The 25,570-nt window shown below is 37.8% G+C and overlaps 1 protein-coding gene across 2 annotated transcripts in view; it reads right to left on the bottom strand.

Annotated features, from left to right (window-relative positions):
* Positions 1 to 25,570, bottom strand: part of ADAM10 (ADAM metallopeptidase domain 10) — a 126,690-nt gene that overhangs the window by 82,538 nt on the left and 18,582 nt on the right. For both annotated transcript variants that reach the window (XM_054565359.1, XM_054565358.1), the window contains one exon: positions 8,419 to 8,569. Coding sequence is in view for 1 of the 2 variants with exons in the window: in XM_054565358.1 (XP_054421333.1) it covers positions 8,419 to 8,569 (151 nt within the window). In the remaining variant the exon portion in view is untranslated. The remainder of the gene's footprint in view (positions 1 to 8,418; positions 8,570 to 25,570) is intronic.

Genomic DNA, 25,570 nt, shown 5'->3' with positions numbered 1-25,570 from the left:
CAGGCAATTCCATGAGCATGCCACTTCTTATCTCAGTATCTTTGCACATGCTATTTCCTCTGTCTAGAACACATTTCCTCCCCTTCTTTGCCTAACCAACTCCTTCAGGATCAGTTTAAATGAAATCTCCTCAGTATTGTCTTCCCGAAACTCAAGAAAAGATGGCAACCCCCTGTGTTCTCACAGCAATCTTCTGAGCATTCCTTTCTCAACATTTATCAACAGTTCTCATTGCTAATCCAATACCTGTCTTTCTCATGAGTCCATAAACTCCACCAACAGCAAGGACCTGTCTTGGTCAGCTACTGTATTCCTAGTGACTGCTAAAGTGCCTGGAATACATTAGATGCTTAATAAACATATAAAACAAAACAGTTGAAGTAAAACATGAAATTGGACTTAGTAAATTATGGCATGTTAAAACAATAGATGTTCTGGCTCAAATAAACTTAAACAAAAGGAAACGCACAATACATTTGTTCATTCCATCCAGAGATCAAAATTCCATTTAACTGAAGTTGTGGTTTAAGGGTGTTTTGTCTGTTTGTTTGTTTATTTTTTCAATCCTCACCCAAGGACATACTCATTGATTTGAGAAAGACAAAAGAGGAGAGAGAAAAGAGAGAAACATTGATTTAAGAGACAAACATCAATCAGCCCATCCGTTCCCCCCAAATAATGTCCTCCCCCACCACACATGCCCCAACCAGGGATCAAACCCCAACCCAGGTATGTGCCCTGACCAGGAATCAAACCCACAATGCATTTTTTATTTTGGAACATGGGATGATGTTCCAACCAAATGACCCACCTAGCCAGGGCTAGGGTTTCTTTTTTAAAAAAAGAAAAAGAAGACGACAATGGCTACTGCTGCATAACAGAACTATTTGTCCCATACCATCGTATCTACAATTTTTGATCTGCTAGACTTTGTATTTATATTAGATGTGTTGGTTCAGTGTCATTCTCCCAGAACAGACTGTTTTGGAACCTAACTAGTACAAAGTAATTATAACTTAAGATTTCAGAAGTAAGCACAAATTAACAACTTAATTTTAGCCCTCTCTACCAGTACCAAATACATCTGTCAACCCAAAGATGTACAAAAAGGTTCTATTAAGTTACAGAAGCAGTTATGAGGACTTCCGGTCAAAACAGCAGCATAGGTAACACAGCTTGCATCCTTGCACAACATAAAAATTACAACTAAACTATGGAACAACCACTATTCAGAACCATTAGAAATTGAGCTGAAGGAAATTTCTACAAAAATGGAATTAGAGAGCAAACTACATAGTAACTGGTTGGAGAAGCAGAGACAAGGAATGGGCTGGTCCCACACCCACATGTGACATAAAAATCAACAGGGTTATCTGAGGAGGGAAGTGTCCCAGTCCCAAAACAGTACTCCCAGCCCAGGGTTCCACTGTCAGGAAGATAACTCTCCAAAACTTCTGGCTATAAAAACAAGTGGGAGTTGAGGCTTTGGAAGACAGATACTGCTGAAATGCCTGGAAGTTCCTCTTAAAGGACCCACACACAGGCTTACTCAGACCTACCCACTGCAGGCTCTTGCGCAGGGGCAGCAGATTGAAAGGCACCAGAGGCATATGGGGATGAAATGAATTCTCCGGCATCAGGTCAAGAGTTAGGGGGCAGCTATCTCCCAGAAAGAAGTGCTAGCGGAGGCCACTGTATACCACACAGCCACAGAGCCACAGAGCCACAGAGCTGGCAGGCAGGCTCCCTATGAGAGAATCCACCAACCTGGCTCACATTGTATGCCCTATCCCAGAAACCCTGCCCCACCCAACTTGCAGGCCAACCCAAGCTGTTTTCAGTGGTGTTTCTATACGAATGGCTTGTATTGGCTCATGCTTCAGATTTCCCTAAATTCTCTCAAGCAAGCAGCATCTGATTCAGCAAGCTCTATACCTCTCACTAAGTTGCCCGAGGACCACCACTAGCAGCAGCCGGCCTTGGTTCACAATTTGGCCTTGCCTGGATACCTCCAAGCCCAGCAAAAGTAGCAACCATCTACAGATTGCTTTGAAGCTTATGCTGTGTGACCCCTGATAGAACACAAGCAGTGGATGACCCTGAAAGTGCCAGTAACAATCAAGGCTGAACTGTATTAGAAGGGTGTTCACAGACCATACAGAGGGTGCACCTCGAATACCCAGCTTGGGTAACAGGGGACACTGTGCCTCTGGGCCTTACAGGACACCTACTACATTAGGCCTCTCTACCAAGCTTGGGAGATGAGGCAGCTGTACCTATCATATAAAAACAAACACAGGGAGGCTGCCAAAATGAAGGGACAAAGAAACAGGTCCCAAGTGAAAGAACACAACTCCAGAGAAAGAACTAAACAAAATGGAGACAGGCAAGCTATGAGATGCAGAATTCAAAACACTGGTTATAAGGATGCTAAATGAACTTAGGGGAAGAGCAAATGAACTCAGAGAGAATTTCAACACTATAAAAAAGGACATGCAAACCATAAAAATAAAAAGTTAGTAATGAAGGATACACTAACTGAAATAAAAAACAATTTACAGAAAATCAACAGTAGAGTGGATGAAGTCAAGAATCAAATCAGAGATCTGGAATACAAGGAACCAAAAACAAAACAAAACAAAACAACTGGAACAGCAAGAAAGAATCCAAATAATTGGCAACAGCGTAAAGAGCCTCTGGGACAACTTCAGGCATACCAACATTAGTATCATGGGGGTGCCAGAAGGAGACGAGAGAGAGCAAGAAACTGGAAACCTATTTCAAAAAATAATGAAGAAACTTCCTTAACTAGGTGAAGGTCATAGACATCCAAGTCCAGGAAGTTCAGAGATTCCCAAATAAGGTGAACCCAAAGAGGCCCACCCCAAGACACATCATAATTAAATGCCAGGTTAAGACAAAGTGTGAATCTTAAAAGCAGCAAGAGAAAAGTAGTCAGTTACCTCTGGAAGCTCCCATAAGACTGTCAGGTGATTTCTCAAAAAAAAAACAAAAACAAAAACAAAAAACTTTGCAGGTTAGAAGGGAATGGCAAGAAATATTCAAAGTGATGAAAAGCAAGGACCTACAACCAAGATTACCCTACCCAGCAAAGCTGTCATTAAGAATGTACAGACAAATAAAGAGCTTCCAGACAAGAAAAAAACTAAAGGAGTACATCACCGCCAAACCAGTATTAGATGAAATGCTAAAGGGTCTTCTTTAAAAAGGAGAACATCAAAAATATGAACAATAAAATGGCAAAAAATATACATATCTATCAACAATTGAATCTAAAAAACAAAATAATCAAGCAAAAGAGAAAAAGAATAAGAGACGCAGAGAACATTTTTGATGGTTGCCACACAAGGGGTGGTAGGGGTACTGGCTAAAAAGGTGAAGGGATAAGAAGTACAAATTAGTAGTTACAGAATAGTCATGGGGATGTAAAGTACAGCATAGGAAATAGAGTAGCCAAAGAACATGTATGCATGACCCATGGACATGGACAAAGGGAAGGGGATTGTTTGAGGGAATGAGGGGGGGCTGGAAGGGGGAGGGCAAGGGGGGAAAAACAGGGACAACTATAATAGCATAATCAGTAATATATAATTTTTTTAAAAAGAGATTATGATACAATCAAGTGAGAAATCAATATTCAGAAGTTATTTCAGAAAGGAACTGCACATGTGATTACCAAAGAATTTTTACATATTTATTTTTATCCCCATCCTAGGATATGTTTATTGATTTTAGAGAGAAAAGGAGGGAGAAAAATAGAGAAAGAGACACCATCGCTGTGAGAAAGAACCGTACATCAGCTGCCTCCCGTAAGTGCCCTGACCAGGCATCAAACCTGCAACCTAGGCGTGCACCCTGACCAGGAGTCAAACCCACAACCTATTTGTGTACAGACAATGTTCCAACCAACTGAGCCACCTGGTCAGGGCACCAAAGAATTTTTAAATATATTTATTAGTTTAAAAATATCACACTACAAGATTTCACTGATGCTTAATAGAACAATCCAAACAAGATTATAAAATTCATAATCTACATATATCCATTCAACACAGTTATATAAAGAATTTTCAGGTATAATAAAACAGGATAAACATTTAAATAACCTTCAGTCATATAAAATCTTTGCTTCACTTTTAAGAAATAGTGTTACAATTTACATGGAGCTTAATCACTTGGAGAACTGAAAAAAACAAGGCAGGCTATGAATCCTAATTAAAAAGTGCTTATCTTACAAAAGACCGAAATGCATATGCAACATTTTAATATGAAATATAACTTACAGTTAAGGAAAATGATGGTTGGGCCTTTCTACTAGACATATACCTAATTTCTGACATTTACTGTCTAAGTTACCAACTCTAAGAGCTCTAACATTAAATATTCTATCAGACACAGCCTGTTGAATAGCAACTTTTAGAGAAAACGATGCACCTAAAGAATTAAAAATAACCATAAAAACCCTCTGCCATTCCCTTTCCAAGATGGGAAGGAGAAAGCTCAGTTTGAATTTTTCTTAAAACTCATTCAATGTCTTACACATAAAGCCTAGTTAATGATTAAAAACATATAAAATAGAAATGATATTTCATGTTAAAATTGTATTTAAGAAGCTAAACTCCGAGCAATCATCAGCTCTTAATTTAACTTCTTTAATACAAAATTAACATGAGCACAATTCAGCTCTTGTTTCTTATGATTCTGTAATTAATTCAAATAGCCAGTGTCCTTCCAGATTTTTTGAACATATTTCTAAGCTTTTAATTTCTGTGTGAAGAGGAATCAAGCAAGAATAAAAAAAAATCACATCCTAGAAAATCATAGCCGAGACAAAAAGCAGTGTGAAATATACTTAAACTAATAATATATGCTAATAAGCACTGTACCAGCTATAAATTAGGTACTAAATAAATAGCATTTTCCTTTAGAAAATTTTGCAGAAACCTGCTCAAATTTTGTTGAAAATAATTTAAGCCCTAAGTCAATATTTTTCAAATTTTTTTTTCCACATCCATAACAATAACATTTTTACACAATTCAAATTTACTGACCTGCTCTTCTTTATGAGCTGGCATCCATCTGTGCTCCCTGATTCTCAGAGCCTCTGATTCTCAAAGTACACTGGTCTGTCATCAGAGTTAACCAGTGCCCTAGGTTTCTGCTAAGCCATTCATTATACACAAATATAAAGCCCAAGACACTTCCAGACTAACCAAACTCTAGACAGGATCCATCAAGGGAAATATTTATGCCTCTTATGAATTACCTGGGCCACATTCTTGATAATAAATACTAGGGGAAAACACACATGTTAGCTTTGCTGAGAAACTAATAATCAGTTTTCTCAATTTCAAAAATTGCTTCACTTGGATAAGTTCTGATAAGAGGGATGCCTGAGTGATATGCCAAGGGTACTGCTTATTACTCTAGATTCACTTAAGAATAAGTATATCAATTACAGTATTTATCAATTTTATTATAACTTTGTTAACATACATATACCCACTTTTCCCAGTGAACATGAGTTGTATATTGAGAGTATAAAATAAAATACCTAAATTTGGATCTATTCTATAAAATGTAGTGTTAAATAAATTTCTGATCAAAGTACCTAAGATGACTACTTATTAACAGAGCTTGAGATTTCCTGGTTTCCAGGTCCTTTCCATCAGCCAAAAACAAGTTCTCCCTCATCTTTGAATATCTATAGCATTTTATCTATAAAGCACCGTATCACATTTTCCTCCTACACAATGACATATGCACTGCTTGCTGTCCTGATTAGATCTATGTTTGATTTATTTTTCTATCACCAAAAGCCTAAACTAGGTAACTTTTAACTAGCAGTCAATATTTCTTGGATGACTAAACAACATTGCGCACTCACACACTTGCACACATGTGTGCTCTCACTCTCTCTCACACATGCACATGCACACACACACACAGATCTAATAAAAATCTAATGATTTAATAGGAATGTGGTATCCAAACCAAAGGCGTCTAAAATCTCAACTTTTCTTTTTGGCAGTCACACCATATTTGGAAAAAGTATTAAGTTTGTTTTGAGGTAGTCACTAAAACCTTAGAGAGATTTAATGATTATATATTATTTCATGATACTAATAAAGAATGGGTAATCTAAAAATATCTGAAGTTGCCCTGACTGGTGTAGCTCAGTTGGCTGGATCATCGTCCAGCAAAGCAAAAGGTCACTGGTTCAATTTCCAGTCAGTGCACATGCCTGAGTTGCAGGTTCAGTCACATTTGAGGCACGTGCGACAGGCAACTGATTGATGTTTCTCTCTTGAATCAGTATTTCTCTCCCTCTTTTTCTCGCTCCCTTCCACTCTAAGAATAAAGAAAATCTTTGAAAATATATCGGAAGTTAAGGGTCATAAAAATTTACATGAAATGCTGCCACTAAAATTTTTATCAAGAAAACAAACAGACCCTGAATTGAATGTGTTTCTCCAAATCAAAGTAGGAGATTTTATAAACATAATTTTTTCTACAATGATGATTATAATACGGAAAATAGATTAAATTAGGTAATGCATTTATTTTCATGTACAAAATACTTTGTCTCATGTTACTTCTTATCTGATTTTTCATCCATTAAAATATTTCTTAAGCATTTGTACTATAACTGCAAATAATGGACATATTAAATAGCAGCCAGGTTCTCTGCCCATGAGAAATAAAAATACAGGTATAGAAAAATAAACAGGAAATATATCCATGAAAAGGGAGAATGAATATAATGCCAGTAATAAGTAATTTAAAGGTATAGGCAAAGCTAAAAAAAAGTGGAACGTGAATTGTGCATTAGAAGATGATAATTGTCCCTGACTGCTGTGTCTCAGTGGATTGCAAACCAAAAGGTAGCATGTTCGATTCCCAGTCAAAGCACATGCCTAGCTTTGCAGTCCAGGTTCCCCATTTTGGGGCATGCAAGAGGCAACCAACTGATGCAATCTCTTGCACAGTGATGTTTCTCTCCCTCTCTTTCTCCCTCCCTTCTCCTCTCTAAAAATAAATAAATAAAATCTTTAAAAAAAAAAACGATGATTACAATTGGCCCTGTCCGGGTAGCTCAGATGGTTAGAGCATTGTCCCGATACACCAAGGCTGTCGGTTCAAGCTCCTGTCAGAGCACATACAAGAAGCAACCAATGATTACCTAAGTCAGTGGAATAACAAATCAAATGTCTGTATGTCTCTCTCCCCCTGACCCAAATAATTTTTTTTAGAAGATGAGAATTATTTTAAGATAAATGACAGAGAGAACAAACTGTACATGGCTTAAACAGCAATCAGAAGATCATTCTAAGTGAAACAATGTTGGGAAGTAGAGTAATTTTAGAATAATAGACTAGAATTAATTTACAGAGGTTCTTGAAAGTCAAGTTAAGAAATCTGCCTAACAATTGTTATTGAAGATTTTAGAGAAATAAGTGGGCATGAAAAAGGAAGGATTTAAGGAAGAGTTATCTTATAGCAGTACATAGGATAGCTTTAATGATAAACAGAGTGAAAACTGGGAAACCTATTAGGAAGTTAATAATAAATGAATTTATACCAGTAAAAAAAGTATGAAAGGAATAGATTTATTAATTACAGCAGGCAAGTAAGAGAGTCTGACAAAGAATACTCAAAGACTTTGAATCTAAGTACCCCTAACAGACAGAAAGAAAAAAAACATCGGGCTTTGAGTTAGCTAGGTGTAGGCCAAGCCTGTGCTGTGTAATTTTAAAGACATAAACTTACTTGAGCCTTAGTTTCCTCAGTTATAAAGCTATTTACTTTGTTTAGGTGTTGAGAAAATTAAATAAGAAAATGCATATAAGCATCTATGCACCTGGAACACAACAAGCACTAAATAACTGATTTTTTTCTCTCCCCCTTGACTACCTGTTCTTTATCCCTTAACAATTCTGAGAATTGAGCAGTACAGTAGGCAATCTATCTACAGGTTGTCATTTTAAAGCTGATAAAATTGAGTTCATGGGATACTAAATGATTTATTCAAAAGCATACAACCAGCTATCTTCACTATTGGTACCAAAAGACAGATATATTGACCATAAAACACTTAAAAAGTAGTAGAAAACTATAAACATAAAATCTTTAAAGATATACCCTCTAATAACATTATAGAGGATCTAATTCATAAATTTTAAAATATTTAAATGATTGTTTCCTTAACAATATGAAAAGGGCAATCCATTTTAAAAGAAAACATTGTTTCAAGTATATACCAAATTTCAGTGTAGGCTGAACTTCCTATTAGAGACCTTTCAATTAGAGGATATAAATTAAGAGCAAAATTTCTTCTTTTAAATTAGATTGAATACAGGGGAACTTCAAACTCAAGTGGGCAATAAATTTACTCACCTTCCATGGGCATGGAAATCTAGACGTAAAAACTGGTCCTCATGTGAAACTGCTCTTTTGGCACGCTGGTGTTTTTGGTGTAATGAATCCACATCATAAGATAATCCTTCATAATGTCTAATGTATTTAGTTAAAGGATTTCCATACTGACCTATGAAAAATAAACACTTTGAATTAGTATCATCTTGAAGGCTCATTCTAGTTCTTACGATTCCTTGATCATTCAAGTATCTACAAGTATGTATGAAATCACTGTAATTAATCCTATTACTTTATTTACACATACATTTTTAATAAACTTAATAGGAATTTCAATCATACACAAAAGTTTGGATGTTAGCCATAGGTTTGTCTTAGATATATATACATTTAAAAAAATATATTGTAAAGAAACTTTCAACCATAATCAAGTTTGGATATCCAGCATAGGTTTCTCTTGTACGTCTTTTACCAGGTTGAGGATGTTCTCTTCTCTTCTTACTTTGGTGATAAAAACTATCAGAACAAATGTTGACTTATATGCTATTTGAGCATCAATTAAGATGATTATATTTGTTTTTCTTTTTAGTTTATTAATGTAGCAAATTGACTGATTTTCTAATGTTAAACCAATATTGCATTTTCCAATAAACCCCACTTGGTCATGGTGTATAATCTTTTACATTATTGAATTCTATTTGCTACAATTTGTTTAGAATTTTTATCTATATTCATGAGACACTGGTCTGTAGCCTCCTGTTACTTATTGTCTTTGTCAGGTTTTAATATCAGTAAAAATTGAGCTGGGAAATAGCACCTTTTCTTCAATTTTCAGGACAAATTTATGTAGAATTTTAGTATTATTTCCTCCTTAAATGTTTTATAGAATTCACCAATGAATCCATCTTGGCCTGGAGTTTCCTTTGTGAAAAAGTTTAACTGACAATTTCTATTTCAATATAGATATACTGTATATATGTAATACATAATATTAACTACAATTTCAATTTCAATATACAGAGTTATTCAGGTTATCTCCTTCTCGAGTGAGTTCTGGTAAGATTCTGCCCATTGCATCCAAGTTGTCAGATAAGGTGGTTCATAATTTTCCCTTACAATGTTTTTATATCTTCTGAACCTCTCATTTCTGATACTAGTAATCTATATCTTCTCTCTTTTGTTCCAAATTAGGATAGTAAATATTTATGGATTTTACTGATCTTCTCAAAGGACTGGCTTCTTTTTCCTTTGATTTTTCGTTCAATATTTGTTTTCTATTTTGTTGATTTTCACTTTTATCTTTATTATTTTTCTTCTGCTTGCTTTGAATTTAATTGCTCTTCTTTTTTTTTTTTTAAGTTTCACTAAGGTGAGGCCACTGATTTAAGACCTTCCTTTGTTTCTACTCCAGGTTTTTAGTGCTATAATTGTCCCCTTAATATTGCTTTAGCAGCATCCCACAGATCTGTTGTATTGCCATTTCCTTCTGTTCAATATACTTACTTTTTCTCCCAACAACATACTTTCTAATTTCCCTTTCATTTCTTCTATCGTCCATGTACTATTTAGAAGTTTGTTACTTAGTTTCCAAATGCCAAGCATTTTTTGTATCTTTGTTAATGACTTCCAATTTAATTCCGCTATAGTCAGAGAACATATTTTATATGACATCAATTCTTTTAAATACATTCAGACTATTTTAGGATGCAGAATATGGTCTATCCTTGCAAATGTTTCATATGCACTTGAAATGAATGTACTCTGCTGTTAATGGATGAGTGTTCTAAAAATGTCAATCTCTGTTTATTTAGTAGAGTGTTCTAGAAATGTCAACCAGATCAGGCCGGTTGACAGTGCTGTTCAAGTCTTCTCTACCCTTACTGATTTTCTACCTACCTATTCTATTATTAAGAGGTACTGAAATCTTTGTCTGTGATTTATGACTATTTTTCCTTGCAGTTCTCTTCTTCACTAATTCCCGCAGCTCTGTTATTACATGCATAAATATTAATAAATAACTACTATGCTTTTTGCATTGGCTCCCTTATAATCAAATGATCTTTATTCTATGTGATATTCTATGTTCTAAAATCTACTTTGTCTGATATTAGCATTGTCATTACATTTTTTTTGTAAAAAGGTATTTATCTTTTTCCATCCTTTCACCTTTAATCTAATGGTGTCTTTATACTTATAGTGAGATTGCTGTAGGCAGCAAATAGTTGGATATTGCTTTTGTATCAAAACCAATTAATCTCTGCCTTTTAATTGGGGTGCTTACATCATTTACATTTAAAGTGATTACAAATGTGGTTAGATTTAAGTATATCACCTTGCTATATATTTCTATTTTTCTCATCTGCTCTTTGTTCCCTTTCCTTTTTTTGCCTATTTGCTGTTTTGTTTTGTTTTTAATGATTCCACTTTATCTCTTCATAGGCTTATTAGCAAAACTTTGGTTATTTTAATGGTTGCTTTAGGGCTTAGAGCATATACCTCTAATTTATCCCAGCCTACCTTCAAGTGGTATTACAACACTTCAGGTATAACAACTTGACATTAGTATACTTCAATTTTTCTCCACCTGGCTTTTAGGCTATTGCCATCATGTGTTTTATTTACATATATCTTATAAACTCCACAATACGCTGTTATTCTTTTGGTTCAAACTCACAATTATCTTGATATAAATATATACACGAAAAATCTTCTCTATCATTTCCAGATCTTTTCATTCCTTTGTGTAGATCTGTATGTCCATCTGGCATCATTTTCCTTTACCTGGATGACTTCCTCTAACCTTTCCTCTGCTGGCAAAAAATTCTTTCCCCTTCTGTATGTCTGAAAGTATTATGTCTTCATTTTTGAAAGACAGTTTCATTGGACATAGAATTCCAGACTGACAGGTTTTGTATTTTTTTTTCTAATGTTGCCTGACCAAATTTGTATTTGTATTCCTTCTGACAAGAAGTCTGCCATCCTTATTTCAATTAGCAAACCCTTCAATTATGACTGGATCTTTTTTATGCTGTTGAGGTCCTCACTAAGCTCCTCAAGCATCCTTGTAAGCAGTATTTTGAACTCTGCATCTGATAGACTGCTTATCTCCATTTTGTTTAGATCTTTTTCTGGAGTTTTGATCTGTTGTTTCCTTTGGGCCACTTTTGTCTCCTCATTTTGACAGCCTCCCTGTGTTTGTTTCCATATATTACGTAGAGCTGCTATGACTACCTGCCTTGGTAGCATGGGCTAATGTAGTAGCTGACCTTAGAGTCTAGTGACACAGCCTCCCCTACTATCCAAGCTGTGTACTCAAGGTCCACCCTTTGTGTGGGCTAAGTACACCCTCCTCTTCTAGTTGGGTCTTGATTGCTGCTAGCAGGTCAATGGAAGGTGTTTACCCAGGCCAGTCAGCTGCAAGGACTGACTGTGACCATTGATCACTGGCCTCCAACATCCATGGAGGATCAGCTCTGTGGGGACAAGGTGGTGGTATTCCAACGTGGTCTGCAGCTGTGCACAGGGCTGTGGTTTCCCAGATGATGAAGACCAAGGTCAGCCCCCACCTGTGTTTTCCTGGGGCCACCCTACCTGAGCAATAAAGCAATCTGAGAGGGCTGCTACTTGTGCTGGGCTTGAAGATTCCCAGGAGAAACCAAGCTGTGAAGCTAGGCTAGCTGCTGCTAGTGTCGGGCCTGGGGCCACTTAGCAAGAGATACAGGAGCTGAGAGCTCACAAAGGCTAGCTGTTGCTTGTTTTAGAGGATTTAGGAAGTTATGAAGCATAAGCCAACACCATACATTCATCCAGAAAATCAGCCTGATTGGGCCCATAAGTTGCGTGAGACCAAGTGTCTGGGGATCTCCAGGGCAGGCAAACAGTTCCAGCCAGGCTGATGGAGTCTCAGAGATGGCACCAGCCTTCCAGCTCTGTGACTCAATGGGGTGAAGTTTCAGAAAAAGGACACTGGCCTCTTCCCACCTTTCTCTCTGGGAGAAGGCTGTCCCCCAGCTCTCGCCTTGATGCCAGACATCTCAGTTTCTCCCTGTATGCCACTGGTACCTTTCAACCTGCTATCCTGGTGCTGGAGCTCAGAGTGAGTGAGTTTGAGTAAGTCTGTGTATGGATTCTTTAGGAGAAACTGCTTGGGATTCCATTAGTTTCTTCTACCAACATATTCCCCCTGATTTTTTCAGCTGGAAGTTATCAGAACTTATTTTCCTGGCACTGGAGCCTGGGCTGGGGAGCCTGGTTGGGGTTGGGACTCCTCATTCCAGTGATATTCCTCCCAAATTTTTATCCACCAAAAGTTGATTTGGGAACAGCCCATTCTGCATCTCCGTCTATCCTACCAGTCTTCATGGATGTGGTTTCTTTAATTCTGTAGTTGCTGGACTTCCATTCAACTCAATTTCTGACAGCAAGGGATTGGCAAGAAATATTCAAAGTCATGAAAACCTGGGACCTACAGCCAAGACCGCTCTACCCAGCAAAACTATCATTTAGAATCCAAGGGCAGACAAAGAGCTTCCTTGACAAGAAAAAAAATAAAGGAGTTCATCATCATCAAACCACTATTATATGAAATGTTAAAGGGACTTATCTAAGAAAAAGATCAAAACTATGAACAATAAAATGACAATGAATACATAACAATTTAAAAAACAAACTAAGCAAAGAAGAACAGAGACAGAATCATGGCTACGTACAGAGTTTTATCGTTGCCAGATGGGAGGGGGATATGGAAGAATGGGTGAAGAGGTGAGGGTATTAAGAAGTACAAATAGGTAGTTACTGAATAGCCATGGGAGTGTAAAGTACAGTGTAGGAAATGGAGTAGCCAAAGAACCTATACACAGGACCCATAGACATGAACAATGGTCTGAGGATTGCCTGAGGGAGTTGGGGGTGCTGGGTGGAGGGGGAAAATTGGGACAACTGTAATAGCATAATCAATAAAATATAGTAATTTTAAAAAGATGACTTGCCACTTCCATACATTGACGAATTTAGTTTTCCTAATTTCCTTTCCTTGGAATGGGAAAATTTTTAAGTCACTGGCTTAGTCAAGGGGATTCAATCACAGTTCCAAATTGATGCATGCTCAAGACCATGCCTCATGCCAATACAACCATGAAGATACCAGTCCCCCCAAGGACCCACATGCAGGTCTAAAAAAATCTCTTGGGCTAATCCGATATTAGCTCCTACTTTCCACTCTCTCTGGGTTTGAGTTCTTTCTTTTCTTCTTTTCTTTTGTTCAGCTAGCATTTCCATGTACAGATAAATAAGGGGGTTAGCCCAAATAAGTGTAGGCAGGCTTGTTGACAGAAATTCTGATACATTTTTTAAAGATTTTGTTTATTTATTTTTAGAGAGAGGGGGAGGGGAAGAAACACTGACGTGAAAGAGAAACATCGATCTGTTGCCTCTGGCAGCACCCTGACCAGTGACCAAATCTGCAACCCAGTGTCCTGAACAGGAATCAAACCCACAACCCTTTACTTTAAGGGACAACACCCAACCAGCTGAGTCACACCAGTCAGGGCTCTACCGATACATTTTTATTAGAACATTTATGTCATTCTCCTTGGATTTTTGTTAATTGACCAACTCAAGTCACTCACACTAAGGGCAATCTCTTTAAGGACAGAAACATTGTATTCATCTTTGTCTCCAGCACATACATGATTTTTGCACCAACATTAACTCATAATATACATTTGAATGTAACTGTGGAATGCAGACGTAACGCATGAGCAAATGAATGAATGAATTTCACCTGTCATCATCTTACTAATCCAAACTCACTTTCCAGTAAAACCCCATTTCTACATTTTATTCAAAGAGCTCCCAGGGTGTAGGAAAGGCAGAGATTTGTTCAAGGTCACTCAAGGAGGAGCAGAGAATATGGGAATCCTCAGGCCTAGATAGCTGACAACCTGTTGTCTCTGTTCTCCAGGGACTGTGAGAGGACAGGACAGCTGTGCTGTGCACGTCACAGGATTTGCACACTTGAGTGTTTCAGACTGGGTAAGCCACAGCTTGTGAAATTTCAGCAGCAAGTGTATCTTCAAGAAAGCGGTGGGGAAAAGGTGGCTTTTGTAGAGGGGAAAAAAAGTCTGTCATCCTTTTCTTTACTAGTCTGAAAATAACATCTTTTCCCTTCTCAGTTGCTTTTAAGATTTTCCTTTTTATTATTGGCTGTAAGCGATTTGATTATGATACTGTTTCGTTTGTTATACTTCTTGAAATTTAGTACCAGTGAACTTCTAGCATCAATGGATTTATAGTTTTTCAACCATTATTTCTTCAATTTTTACTCCCCCTACCCAAGGACTCCAATTACAAGTATATTATGATTCAAACTTTTCCCACTGCTCACTCTAAGGGTCTCTCATAGTTAGCAACAATTCTTTTTTCTGTTTCGAGTAGTTTCTATTACTATGTCTTCTAGTTTACTAATATTCTGCAATATCTGATCTGTTGTTAATGCCACCCAGTGTACTTTCCATTGAACAATACTGTAGTTTTCATTTCTAGAAGTTAGATTTGTATCTGTTTCTTATCTTCTATGTCCTTATGTAGCTTTTTAAACATAAGGAATACAGTTATAATAACTTTTAATGTTCTTGTCTGCTAATTCTAATACTTATGTCAGTTGTGAATTGGTTTAAACAGACTGCTCATTCTTCTCATTATAGTGTTTTCCTGCTTCACTCCTGCATGCCTTATAATCTTTCACTAAATGGGGGCCAGGCATTGTGAATTTTACCTTGTTGGGCTCTGGACATTGTTTGTATTCTTATAAATATTCCTAGACTTTGTTAAAAGACAAAGTAAAATTGCTCAGAAACAGTTTGACCCTTTTGGATTTTGAAGTTATGAGTGCTCAGTATAAGGCCAATTATTCCCCACTAATGAGACAAGACCTATCTGAGTATTCTACCCCACTGCTCCACAAATTATGAGTATTTCCAGTGTGACCAATGAGAGCAACTACTATTTCATGATATGTAAACATGAGGTACTGCTTCTTTCATGCACCTCAGGTAATTTCTTCGCATGTACACTCTGATCAATAATCTGCGAACTCCAGGCAAATAATTGGCAGATCTCAGGGATTCTCTCTATGCAGCACTCTCCACCTCTGATATTCTGTCTGTGAATTCTGTTTTGTTTCCCTCAACTCTCCTCTGTTCCATCTCTTCAACTCAAAAATTTGTTGGCCTACACCTAGGTTCCCTCTCATAGCAGTGCAGATGGAAATTCTCCCAAGGTAGGAAGCTGGAACAATCACAGGTCTTAACTCATTTGTTTCCTCTCTCTCAGACATCACTGTCCATCACCTCCTGGAGACGACTGTCTTAAAAATCATCGTTTCTCGGTTTATCCCCTAGTTTCCTTTTTTTTCTTCTCAGGCACAAGGATAAAGCTGATCCTGTTTTCTCCACTCCCATTATGAACAGACATCAAAAATTCCTTGACAAGTAAAATTTATTCCTGCAGAAAATTGCCCTCTTTTATAAAACCAATAAAATACCAAATTAAAAAAAAAATCTATAATGGTTTACCTTATGTGTTATATAAAGCCTAAGTGTTCCATTACTAAATTTTCTGTTTATGCATTCAGTGGCTAGCCAGTATATGGTTAAGGACACAAACTTAAGTCAAATCATTTGGGTTGAAGTCCTGGAGACTGACCGAACAAGGTAAATATACTTAACATTACTGAACTGTACACTTAGAAATGGTTCAGATAGCAAATTTTATTGTATCATTTACTAGACTAAAAAAATTACATGGATTTGAATCTCACTACCTTCATTTGTTAGCTTGTTTCCCTGATCAAATGGCAAATTCAGTTTCAGTTTTCCATCCTTAAAATGGAGATAAGCAGAATACCTCTGTTAAGGCTGCTACAGGGAATAAATGATTTAACCTTTATATGCAAATCAATTAGCAAAGTGCTTACCATACACATATCATGGATGGTATGGATGATATGGATGGTATGCATGGTATGGCTGGCATAGTCGTCACCGTCATCATCATCATCATCTCTTCCTATTTCTCCTTCTCCCACACTTACCTTTCAAAACTATATACACAAACTGAGGCCATAAATTTGGGATTAAAGTCAGACTAGGTTTGAATTCTGACACTCTCTAGCAGTGACCAGATAAGTGGGTAATTATCTTTTATTTGTAAATAGCAACAACAATGGCTATCTTAAATGCATGTAAACTGCTTAGCACAAGGGGTGGCATCAAAGAACCATTCAACTTTTGAGTTACTTCACCATACTCTTCAATGCTCTGCTTCTCTCAAGAAAGGTGACAAGAATGGAGTCCAAAACTATCTTTGCAACTAGCAAAGAAAATACAATGAAGCAAGGGTAGAAGTCTACTGGTAGGAAACCTTAAAAATCAAGACTAAATAATGAAATCATATGCATTTTCCACATTCTTTAAAAATATTTTTAAGTTCATACTTGAGTTTTAAAAAATATCCAACACAAGAGAAAATATCAAGAATTGGAAAGTTATAGTAAGAGAACTTTGGGGTAATTTCTTTCATGTTGAAGATCAAATGTAGGATTTCTACTGGATTACTGAATTATATCTCTTTGAAGTGGACTGAACAGCCACAGCATATATTTGGCATTGTGAAGTTACTGATTCCACTCCTTTTTCAGAAGCAAAAATGTCAACTTTTAAAGTCACGCTTCAGTTAAAGTTATTTTGTCACTGTTGATAACTTAAAACAGTAACGATTCTTGTACCATTAAAGCACATGTGATAAAAGCTCAATTATTTGCATGGGTAGAACACAATGGGGGAATTGTTAAACAAAGTCACCTTTTCTCTGTCCCACACACAAAGAAATTTTATAAAGCAAAATAATGTTTACTTTTACTGGCAAAGGACCTAGGTAATGATTTTCTGAACCTTTATATATGAGATAGAACATGATTCACGGGGTTTAACTGCGAAAGTTTAAAATGCTACTCAGGGACATCAAGTTATCAAGGCTACTTCAATATCCTCTTCCATATCCTCTTCTATGTTTTAACTATGCCCAAATATCAATATTTGTATGATCTCAGTAATGTAAAAAAAAAAAAAAATCACTGAAGGTAAGATAAAGTATTAAAACTGTATTACACAACTCTTCCCCAATATTAATAGAAGGGAACCACGAAAAAAAACAAAAAAACTAAAAAAAGCAGCCTACTCTTCCACTTTAAAAAACAAAAACACTCAAACCCTGGCCTGCTGGAGCATCATCCCATAAACCAAAAGGCTGCAGGTTTGATTCCCAGTCAAGGCACATACCTAGGTTGTAGTTTCAAGCCCTAGTTGGGGCACATATGGGAAGCAACCAATCAATATTTCTATTTCTCTCTCATATCAATGTTTCTCTCTTCTCTCTCCCCCCACCTTCCTCTCTAAAAATCAATAAAAACAAATCCTCGAGTGATGATTTTTAAAAATTCCTCACGCACTGGCTGGTGTGGCTCAGTGGATTGAGCATAGGCCTGCTAACTAAAGGATTGCCAGTATGATTCCCAGTCAGTGCGCATACCAGGGTTGCAGGACAGGTTCCCAGTGGGGGCACACAAGAGGCAACCACACAATGATGTTTCTCTCCCTCCCTTTCTCCCTCCCTTCCCCTCTCTCTAAAAATAAATATTTTTTTAAAAACTACTCAAGAATTAAAACCAAAATATTGTAAGGAAAAAAAAGGATATGACCAGTTTCATGGAGTTGGCTAACACAGGCTCACAAGAACCAATTCTATTTCTAAATCTGTTCAATGGCATTATGTTGATAGCATGAAAACAGGGATGGGAACAGTATTTACACCACTGAAATCAGATTGAGTCTACAGCTCTGACTGGTGTGGCTCAATGGATTGAGCACCCGCCTGTGAACCAAAGATCACTGGTTTGATTCCCAGACAGGACACATGACTTGGTTGCAGGCTAAGTCCCCAGTTTGGGGCCTGTAAGAGGCAGCCAGTCAATGTTTCTCTTACACACTGATGTCTCTCTCCCTCCCTTCCCCTCTCTCTAAAAAATAAGTTAATCTTAAAAAAAAGGAAAAATAGGTTTAAAAAAAGGCTACAAATCAGAAGAGTGTTTTTCTTGTTTTCAAGAGAGCCAGTTTATTAACACAACATTGCGCATAACCTCTCAAACAAGCAGCCAAGGAAATAAACAGAATAAGCTAATGAGAAAGTAAAAGAGCTTAACACTGGACTCCTGATGCTGCACCTAGCCCTCAAAAGTCATACATTCTTTCTTTTAAGGTTTCATCCTCACCAGGTGACATGTCCATTCCTTTTAGAGAGGGGGGGAAGGGAGAAAGAAATATGAATGTGTGAGAGACATTTGTCAGCTGCCTCTCGTAAGTTTCTTCTCATAAGCGCCAACTGGGAGACTCCAAGAGTTTAGCTCCTAAGACTGTCGGAGGAATGGGAAGGCTCCAGTCAGACCTGAAAGAGATAGACTTTTTGCCTTTTGGGAAAGTGTAGTGCACAGAAAGCTGAGTAATGGCTCAGAGCTACAGTGTCAGTGCCACAAAGGGACATTTTTTAAGAGGTGAGCATGGGCACGGCTGAGCAGGGAACAGACAGGTGGGTGCAGCTGCCCTGCCAGGAAAGAGGCCAGATTCAAAGCGTGGTCACTGAACCAAAAAGAAAATAAATAAAAGGCATCCAAATTGGGAAGGAGGAAGTAAAATTGTCATTACTTGCAAACAACATGATAAGTGTACATGGAAAACCCTATAGTCTCCACCAAAAAACTACTCGACCTAGTACGTGAATTTGGCAAAGAAGGATACCAAGTCAATATTCAGAAATCAATGGTGTTTTTGTCCATCAACAATTAACTATTAAAAGGAGAAACATAGGAAAAAATCCCATTTACTATAGCAACAAGAAAAATAAAGTATCTAGGAATACATTTAACCAAGGAGGTAAAAGACCTGTACTCAGAAAACCACAGAACACTAAAGAAAGAAATTGATGAAAATACAGATAAATGGAAGCATGTACCCTGTTTCACGTATGGGAAGAATTAATATCATTAAAATGTCCATATTACCCAAAGCAATCTATGGATTCAACATAATCCCTACTAAAATACTAATGTCATATTTCACTGATCTAGAACAAATATTCCAAAAATTTATATGGAATCAAAAAAACACCCCTAATAGCCTCAGCAATCCTGAGAAAGAATAAAGTTGGAAGGATCACAATACCTGATATCAAATTATACCAGAAGTCTACGGCCATACCATCCTGAACGCGCCTGACCTCGTCTGATCTCGGAAGCTAAGCAGGCTCAGGCCTGGTTAGTACTTGGATGGGAAACTATACCAAAAGGCCAATGTAATCAAAACAGCTTGGTACTGGCATAAGAACAGACACATAATCAATGGAACAGAATAGAGAGCCCAGAAATAAACCCATGGCTCTACAGTCAATTAATATTTGACAAAGGGGACAAGTATACAATGGAGTTAAAATAGCCTGTTCAATAAATGGTGTTGGGAGAATTGGACTGGTTACATGCAAAAAATTAAACTAGACCACCAACTTATACCATACACCAGAATAAACTCAAAATGGATAAAAGACTTAAATATAAGTTGTTATATCATAAAAAAGTCCTAGAGGAAAACACAGGCAGCAAAATTTCAGACATCCCATGAAGCAATATTTTTGCAGATGTATCTCCTACATCAGTAGATAAAAAAATAAACAAATGGGACTCCATCAAATTAAAAAGTTTCTGCATGGCTAAAGAGAACATCAGCAAAATGAAAAGGGAACCAACCATGGGGGAGAACATATTTGCCAGTGATACATCGGACAAGGGTTTGATCTCCAAAATATGTAACTCATACAACTTAACACCAGAAAGGCAAACAATTCAGTTAAAAAATGGGCCAAAAACCTGAATAGATACTTCTCCAAGGAGGACATACAGAGGGCCCACAGGCATATGAAAAGATGCTCAACATCGCTAACCATCAGAGAGATGCAAATTAAAACCACAATGAGATATCCCCTCACACCTGTCAAAATGGCTATCATTAATAAATCAACAAACAAGTGCTGGCGAGGATGTGGAGAAAAAGGAGCCCTAGTGCACTGTTGGTGGGAATGCAGACTGGTACAGCCATACAGCCACTGTGGAAAACACCAATGCAAAAAAACTTATGCATCTCTATGTTTATAGTAGTGCTCTTTACAAGAGCCAAGTGCTGGAAACAGTCTAAGCGCCCATCAGTAGATGAGTGGATCAAAAAACTGTGGTACATTTAAACAATGGAATACTACATAACAGAAAGAAAGAATTCTTTTGCAACAGCACATGGATGGAACTGGAAAATATTATGCTAAGTGAAATAAGCCAGTTGGTGAAAAGACATATACCATATGATCTCACTTAAAAGAGGAGTCTAATGAACAAAATGAACTAACGAGCAAAAAGTTTCCCCCTTTGCCCCCCTTCACCCAGCCCACTTCCAAATCCCATAGTCAATCTCCACAGTTGTATATGTCCATAGGTAATTCATATATGTTCTTTGACTAATCCCTTCTTCTTTCAATCAGTCCCCTACTCTCCCTTCCCTTCTTACAGCTGTCAATCTATTCCATGTTTATTTGCTTTTGACTCTGTTCTGCTCATTAGCTTATTTTGTTCATTAGATTCCACTTTTAGGAGAGATCATATTTGTCTTTGACCAACTAGCTTATTTCACTTAGCATAGTAGTCTCTCATTCCATCCATGCTGTTGCAAAATGTTAAAAGTTCTTTCTTTTTCACTGCTGCATAGTATTCCATTGTGTAAATGCACGTTTTTTGATGCACTCATCTACTGATGGGCACTTAGGCCGTTTCCAGCACTTGGCTATTGTAAAAAGTGCAATATGAACATAGGGGTGCATAAATTCTTTTGAATTGGTGTATCAGGGATTCTTAAGGTATACTCCCATCAGTGGAATCACTGGTACAAAAGGTGGTTCCATTTTTAATTTTTTTGAGGAAATTCCATACTGTTTTCCACACTGGCTATACCAGTCTGCATTCTCAACAATAGTGCACTAGGGTTCCCTTTTCTCCACATCCTCGCCAGCACTTGTTGTTTGTTGATTTATTAATGATAGCCATTTTGGCAGGTGTGAGGTGATATCTCACTGTGGTTTTAATTTGCATCTCTCTGATGCCTAGTGATGTTGAGTACTTTTCATTATGTCCATGGGCCCTCTCTATGTCTTCTTAACCATTTCACCTTTTTCACCCAGCCCACCAAACTCCTCTCCTCTGGCAACCATCAGTCTGTTTTCTGTATCTATTTGTTAATCTATTTTGGTTTTAGACTCCACATATAAGTTAAATCATATAATATTTGTCTGACTTATTTTACTTAATACCGTCTAGGTCCAACTACGCAGTCGAATATGGTTATGGTGAGTAATATTCCATTGCATACAGGTACAGTCACTTTTTTGTTGACTCGTCTATTAATGGGCACTTGAGTTGTTTCCACATCTTGGCCATTGTGAATAATCCTGCATAAACATAGGAGTGCATATCTTTTTTTGAAATAGTGTTTTAGGTTCCTTTAGATATATACCCAGTGTACACTAAGGCCAGCCACCACCCTTCCGAGGCCTTCAACCTCTGTGGTGGGGCAGGGCCACAGGGAGCTGACAGGGTGGAGCTAATGCATCTCCCTAGGCTATTGCCATGGCGGGGGGGGGGGGGGGTGGCGGGCAAGAGACAGGACCAGTGGCACTAGTCGGGTGTGCAGGAAATACGGTCCTTGCCCTAAACATAACTTAGTCTCTCCCTATGTGTGTCTAACGCCCCCTGAATTTGCCCAGATTTCCTCCAGAATTTTTCAAGAAAGACTGCAACACAGGTGCCGGCTGGCTGCAGCCCACAGATTCCCCTGCAGGGTACAAGGTTGGCAGAATGAAGCTTCAGAGTAAGGAGGATGGGGCTAGTGCATCTCCCCAGGTTGATACCATATGGAAGGGAATGCTGGACCCAGGAAAGATGCTGCCTGTGAGAGGTGTGGGAGGAGGACTCAGCCCAGAGACATTGGCAGCTGTCCCTCCAACCCTCTCTCTGAAGCCACACAACCCAATCTCTCCCTGTATGGCTCCAGTCCCCTCTGAGCCACCATCCCTCTGCCAGAGCCAAGGGTGAGTGCCTGTAAGAGAGATTCTATGGACTGACCCTTCAAGAGGGTGCCTGCATTTCCAGCAGCCTCATCCTGTCAGATGGAATCCCCAACGATTTTCACAGCCAGATGTTACATGGACTTCTCTTCCCCGCACTGGTGTCCCAGACTGGGAAGCTGGCATGGGGTTGAGACCCTATGCTCCTTTGGGGACACCTCTAGAGCTGAGATTACCCTCGGGATTCTCAACCCTCACGTGTAGGTGCAGGGCCAGTGCTTTTTGTATCTCTGTCCTTCCTACCAGTCTTGATGTGGTTTCTTCTTTATAACCCTTCTGTTCAGCTAGTTTTCAGATGGTTATTCAGCTCATTGTTCTATAATTTAGTTACAATTTTGATATGCTCCTGGGAAGAAGTGAGTGTAACTTCTACCTACTCCAACATTATACTGGATCCCCTCCTCTCTCCATAAATTTTAAAAGGTACAAATCGTAAGAGTATATATTCTGACTACAGTGCCATTAAATCTGTTATACATATTTGAAAACATCCCCAAACATGAGGAAGGTAACACACTTTTAAGTAGCCCATGGATTAAAGAAAAAATCAAAAGGAAGTCATAAAGTATTTTGAATTGACTGAAAAAGCACAAGAAAACTTTATGGGTTGATGCAAATGTTCTATATGATGATTACAATAGCAGTTATATAACCATATACATTTCTCAAAAATTAATTGAATTTTATTTTATGGTAATTATACTTCAGAAAAGGTAAATTTTTCAAAAGAAAAATGTTGAGTCAGTGTGGTACGTATATGGGTAGTTGGCCTTTCTTTTACTTCTCCCTAATTTATAAAATTTTTCAAAATAAAAAAAGATGAGAATCAAAAACAAAAAATTCAAAACATTTCAACTTGTCCTCTTTCAGTAAAATAAATGAAATCAACAGCCTACTTGGCTCCCAGAATTAAGCATCCATAATAACTATTTTTGTTTATAGGACATATATTAGTTAGGTGAACATGATAATCACTACACTTCGGAAACACCCTAGGACATATATTAGTAAGAGATGGGAGAAATAAAAGAATAAATAACCATCAGTGACCACAGGTACAAAAAAAAAAGAGACATGTAGAGAAACCAAGCATCAAGGAAAAATATCAGTTGAGGAAAGGGGCAACTACACCATTTCAAGAACTCCTTAGCAATACCAGAGGTCCAACTCCACATTTAAACTAAAAAAACTAAAAAATATTTGGGAACCTACTATTCACCATGTGATCAAATAACAAATTCATTCATTAGGTATTACAACTGAGAGTGGAAATGTGTTTGTGGACATTCTTACCCAATTAAATCTTTTTCTATGTCAAGCATTTTGTGTTTACCTGACACACAGAACCTTGCTATTCAAACTGTTTCAGGTACTAGCTACATAGACATATCCTGGGAAATTATTAGCAACGCAGAATGTTGGGCTTCACCTGATCTACTAATCCCCTAAAGTGACTCAGGCTCTACTCAGCTCTACCTGATTACCAGGGTAATATGTATGTACCTGCAAGTTTGAGAAGCTCTACAACTTTTCTACATACAGAAATTCCCTGACGTCTACCAGAAACTATTTCCTTCTTTTTCTACATGCTTGCTTTACTCTAAGGTTTTTTTAAGATTTTATTTTTTAGAGAGAGGAGAAAAAGAGGGAGAGAAACACCAATGTGCAGTTGCTTCTCGCACACCCCCAACTGGGTACCTGGTTAGCAATCCAGGCATGTGTCCTGACCAGAAATCAAGCGGGGAACCTTTCAGTCTGCAGGCTGGTGCTCAATCCACTGAGCCACACCAGCCAGGGCTACTCTTAAGACTTCAGGGCTAGTTACCATAGGTGCTACCATTTAAGCAAAAAGTACCTTAACTGATATTACAGGTAATGTACTAATTAGAAAAAGTTCCCAAATAATATATAACAGGGATAGGCACAGATAGTCCACAGGCCAATTTCAGCTGGCCACTGTTCTTGTAACATAGCTACACTCATTCTTTACATATTTTCTATCATGTTTTCAAACTATAACGACAGAGCCCTGCAAAACAGGTATCAAATCCGTAGGAAGCCACTTAAGCATTTAGTTTCATTAGTGTTGGCTGAGAATAACTCATCTTTTTCACCTCTGCAACAGCTCTAATCTAAGACCCATGTGCTGTGCTGCAGGGGATTCATGAGCCCCATGACTTTGCATGGGAATTTCTAAGAATATTCTTTGGCAGAGGCGGGGGCAGGGGGGGTGTACACCACTGGCACTTTGTTGATTCTGCTTTTCATATTTAAATTGCTTATTCATCTATTTATAATTCTTTTTTCCATTTTTTTTTATTGAATTTATTGGGAGTGACACTGGTTAACAAAATTATACAGGTTTCAGGTGCACAATTCCACAACATATCTATATACTGTATTGTGTGTTCACCACCCCAAGTCAAGTTTCTGTTCATCACCATTTATCCCCTAATATCTTCCTCCACCTCCCCCACCCAGCCCCAGCCCCACCCCCAAAAGCTGTCAGTCGCTTTTAAAGAGTCTGTCTTTCTTTGCTTGTTCTTTTTTTTCATTAGATTCCACATATGAGTGAAATTGTATGGTACTTGTCTTTCTCTGACTGGCTTAGTTCATTTAGCATAATGCTCTCTGGGTCCATCCATTGTGTCACAAAGGGTAAGAGAGCCAAGTAGTATTCCACTGCATATATGTACAACTTTTTTCCTAACTCATCTACTGATGGACACTTGGGGCTGCTTCCAAATCTTGGCGACTGTGAATAACGCTGCAATGAGCACCGGGGTACATCATATAGTCTCTGGAATTAGTGTTTTGGGTTCCTTCAGATAAATTCCCAGAAATGGAATTGCTGGGTCATGGGGCAGTTTTAATTTTTTGAGGTAAACATATAATTCTATTTTTT

This window comes from Pteronotus mesoamericanus, unplaced genomic scaffold (assembly GCF_021234165.1).
Source record: "Pteronotus mesoamericanus isolate MK-2021 breed Mesoamerican mustached bat unplaced genomic scaffold, CSHL_Meso_final contig_164, whole genome shotgun sequence".
Lineage (NCBI taxonomy): Eukaryota > Metazoa > Chordata > Mammalia > Chiroptera > Mormoopidae > Pteronotus > Pteronotus mesoamericanus.
This window is presented reverse-complemented; position numbering and strand designations above follow the sequence as displayed.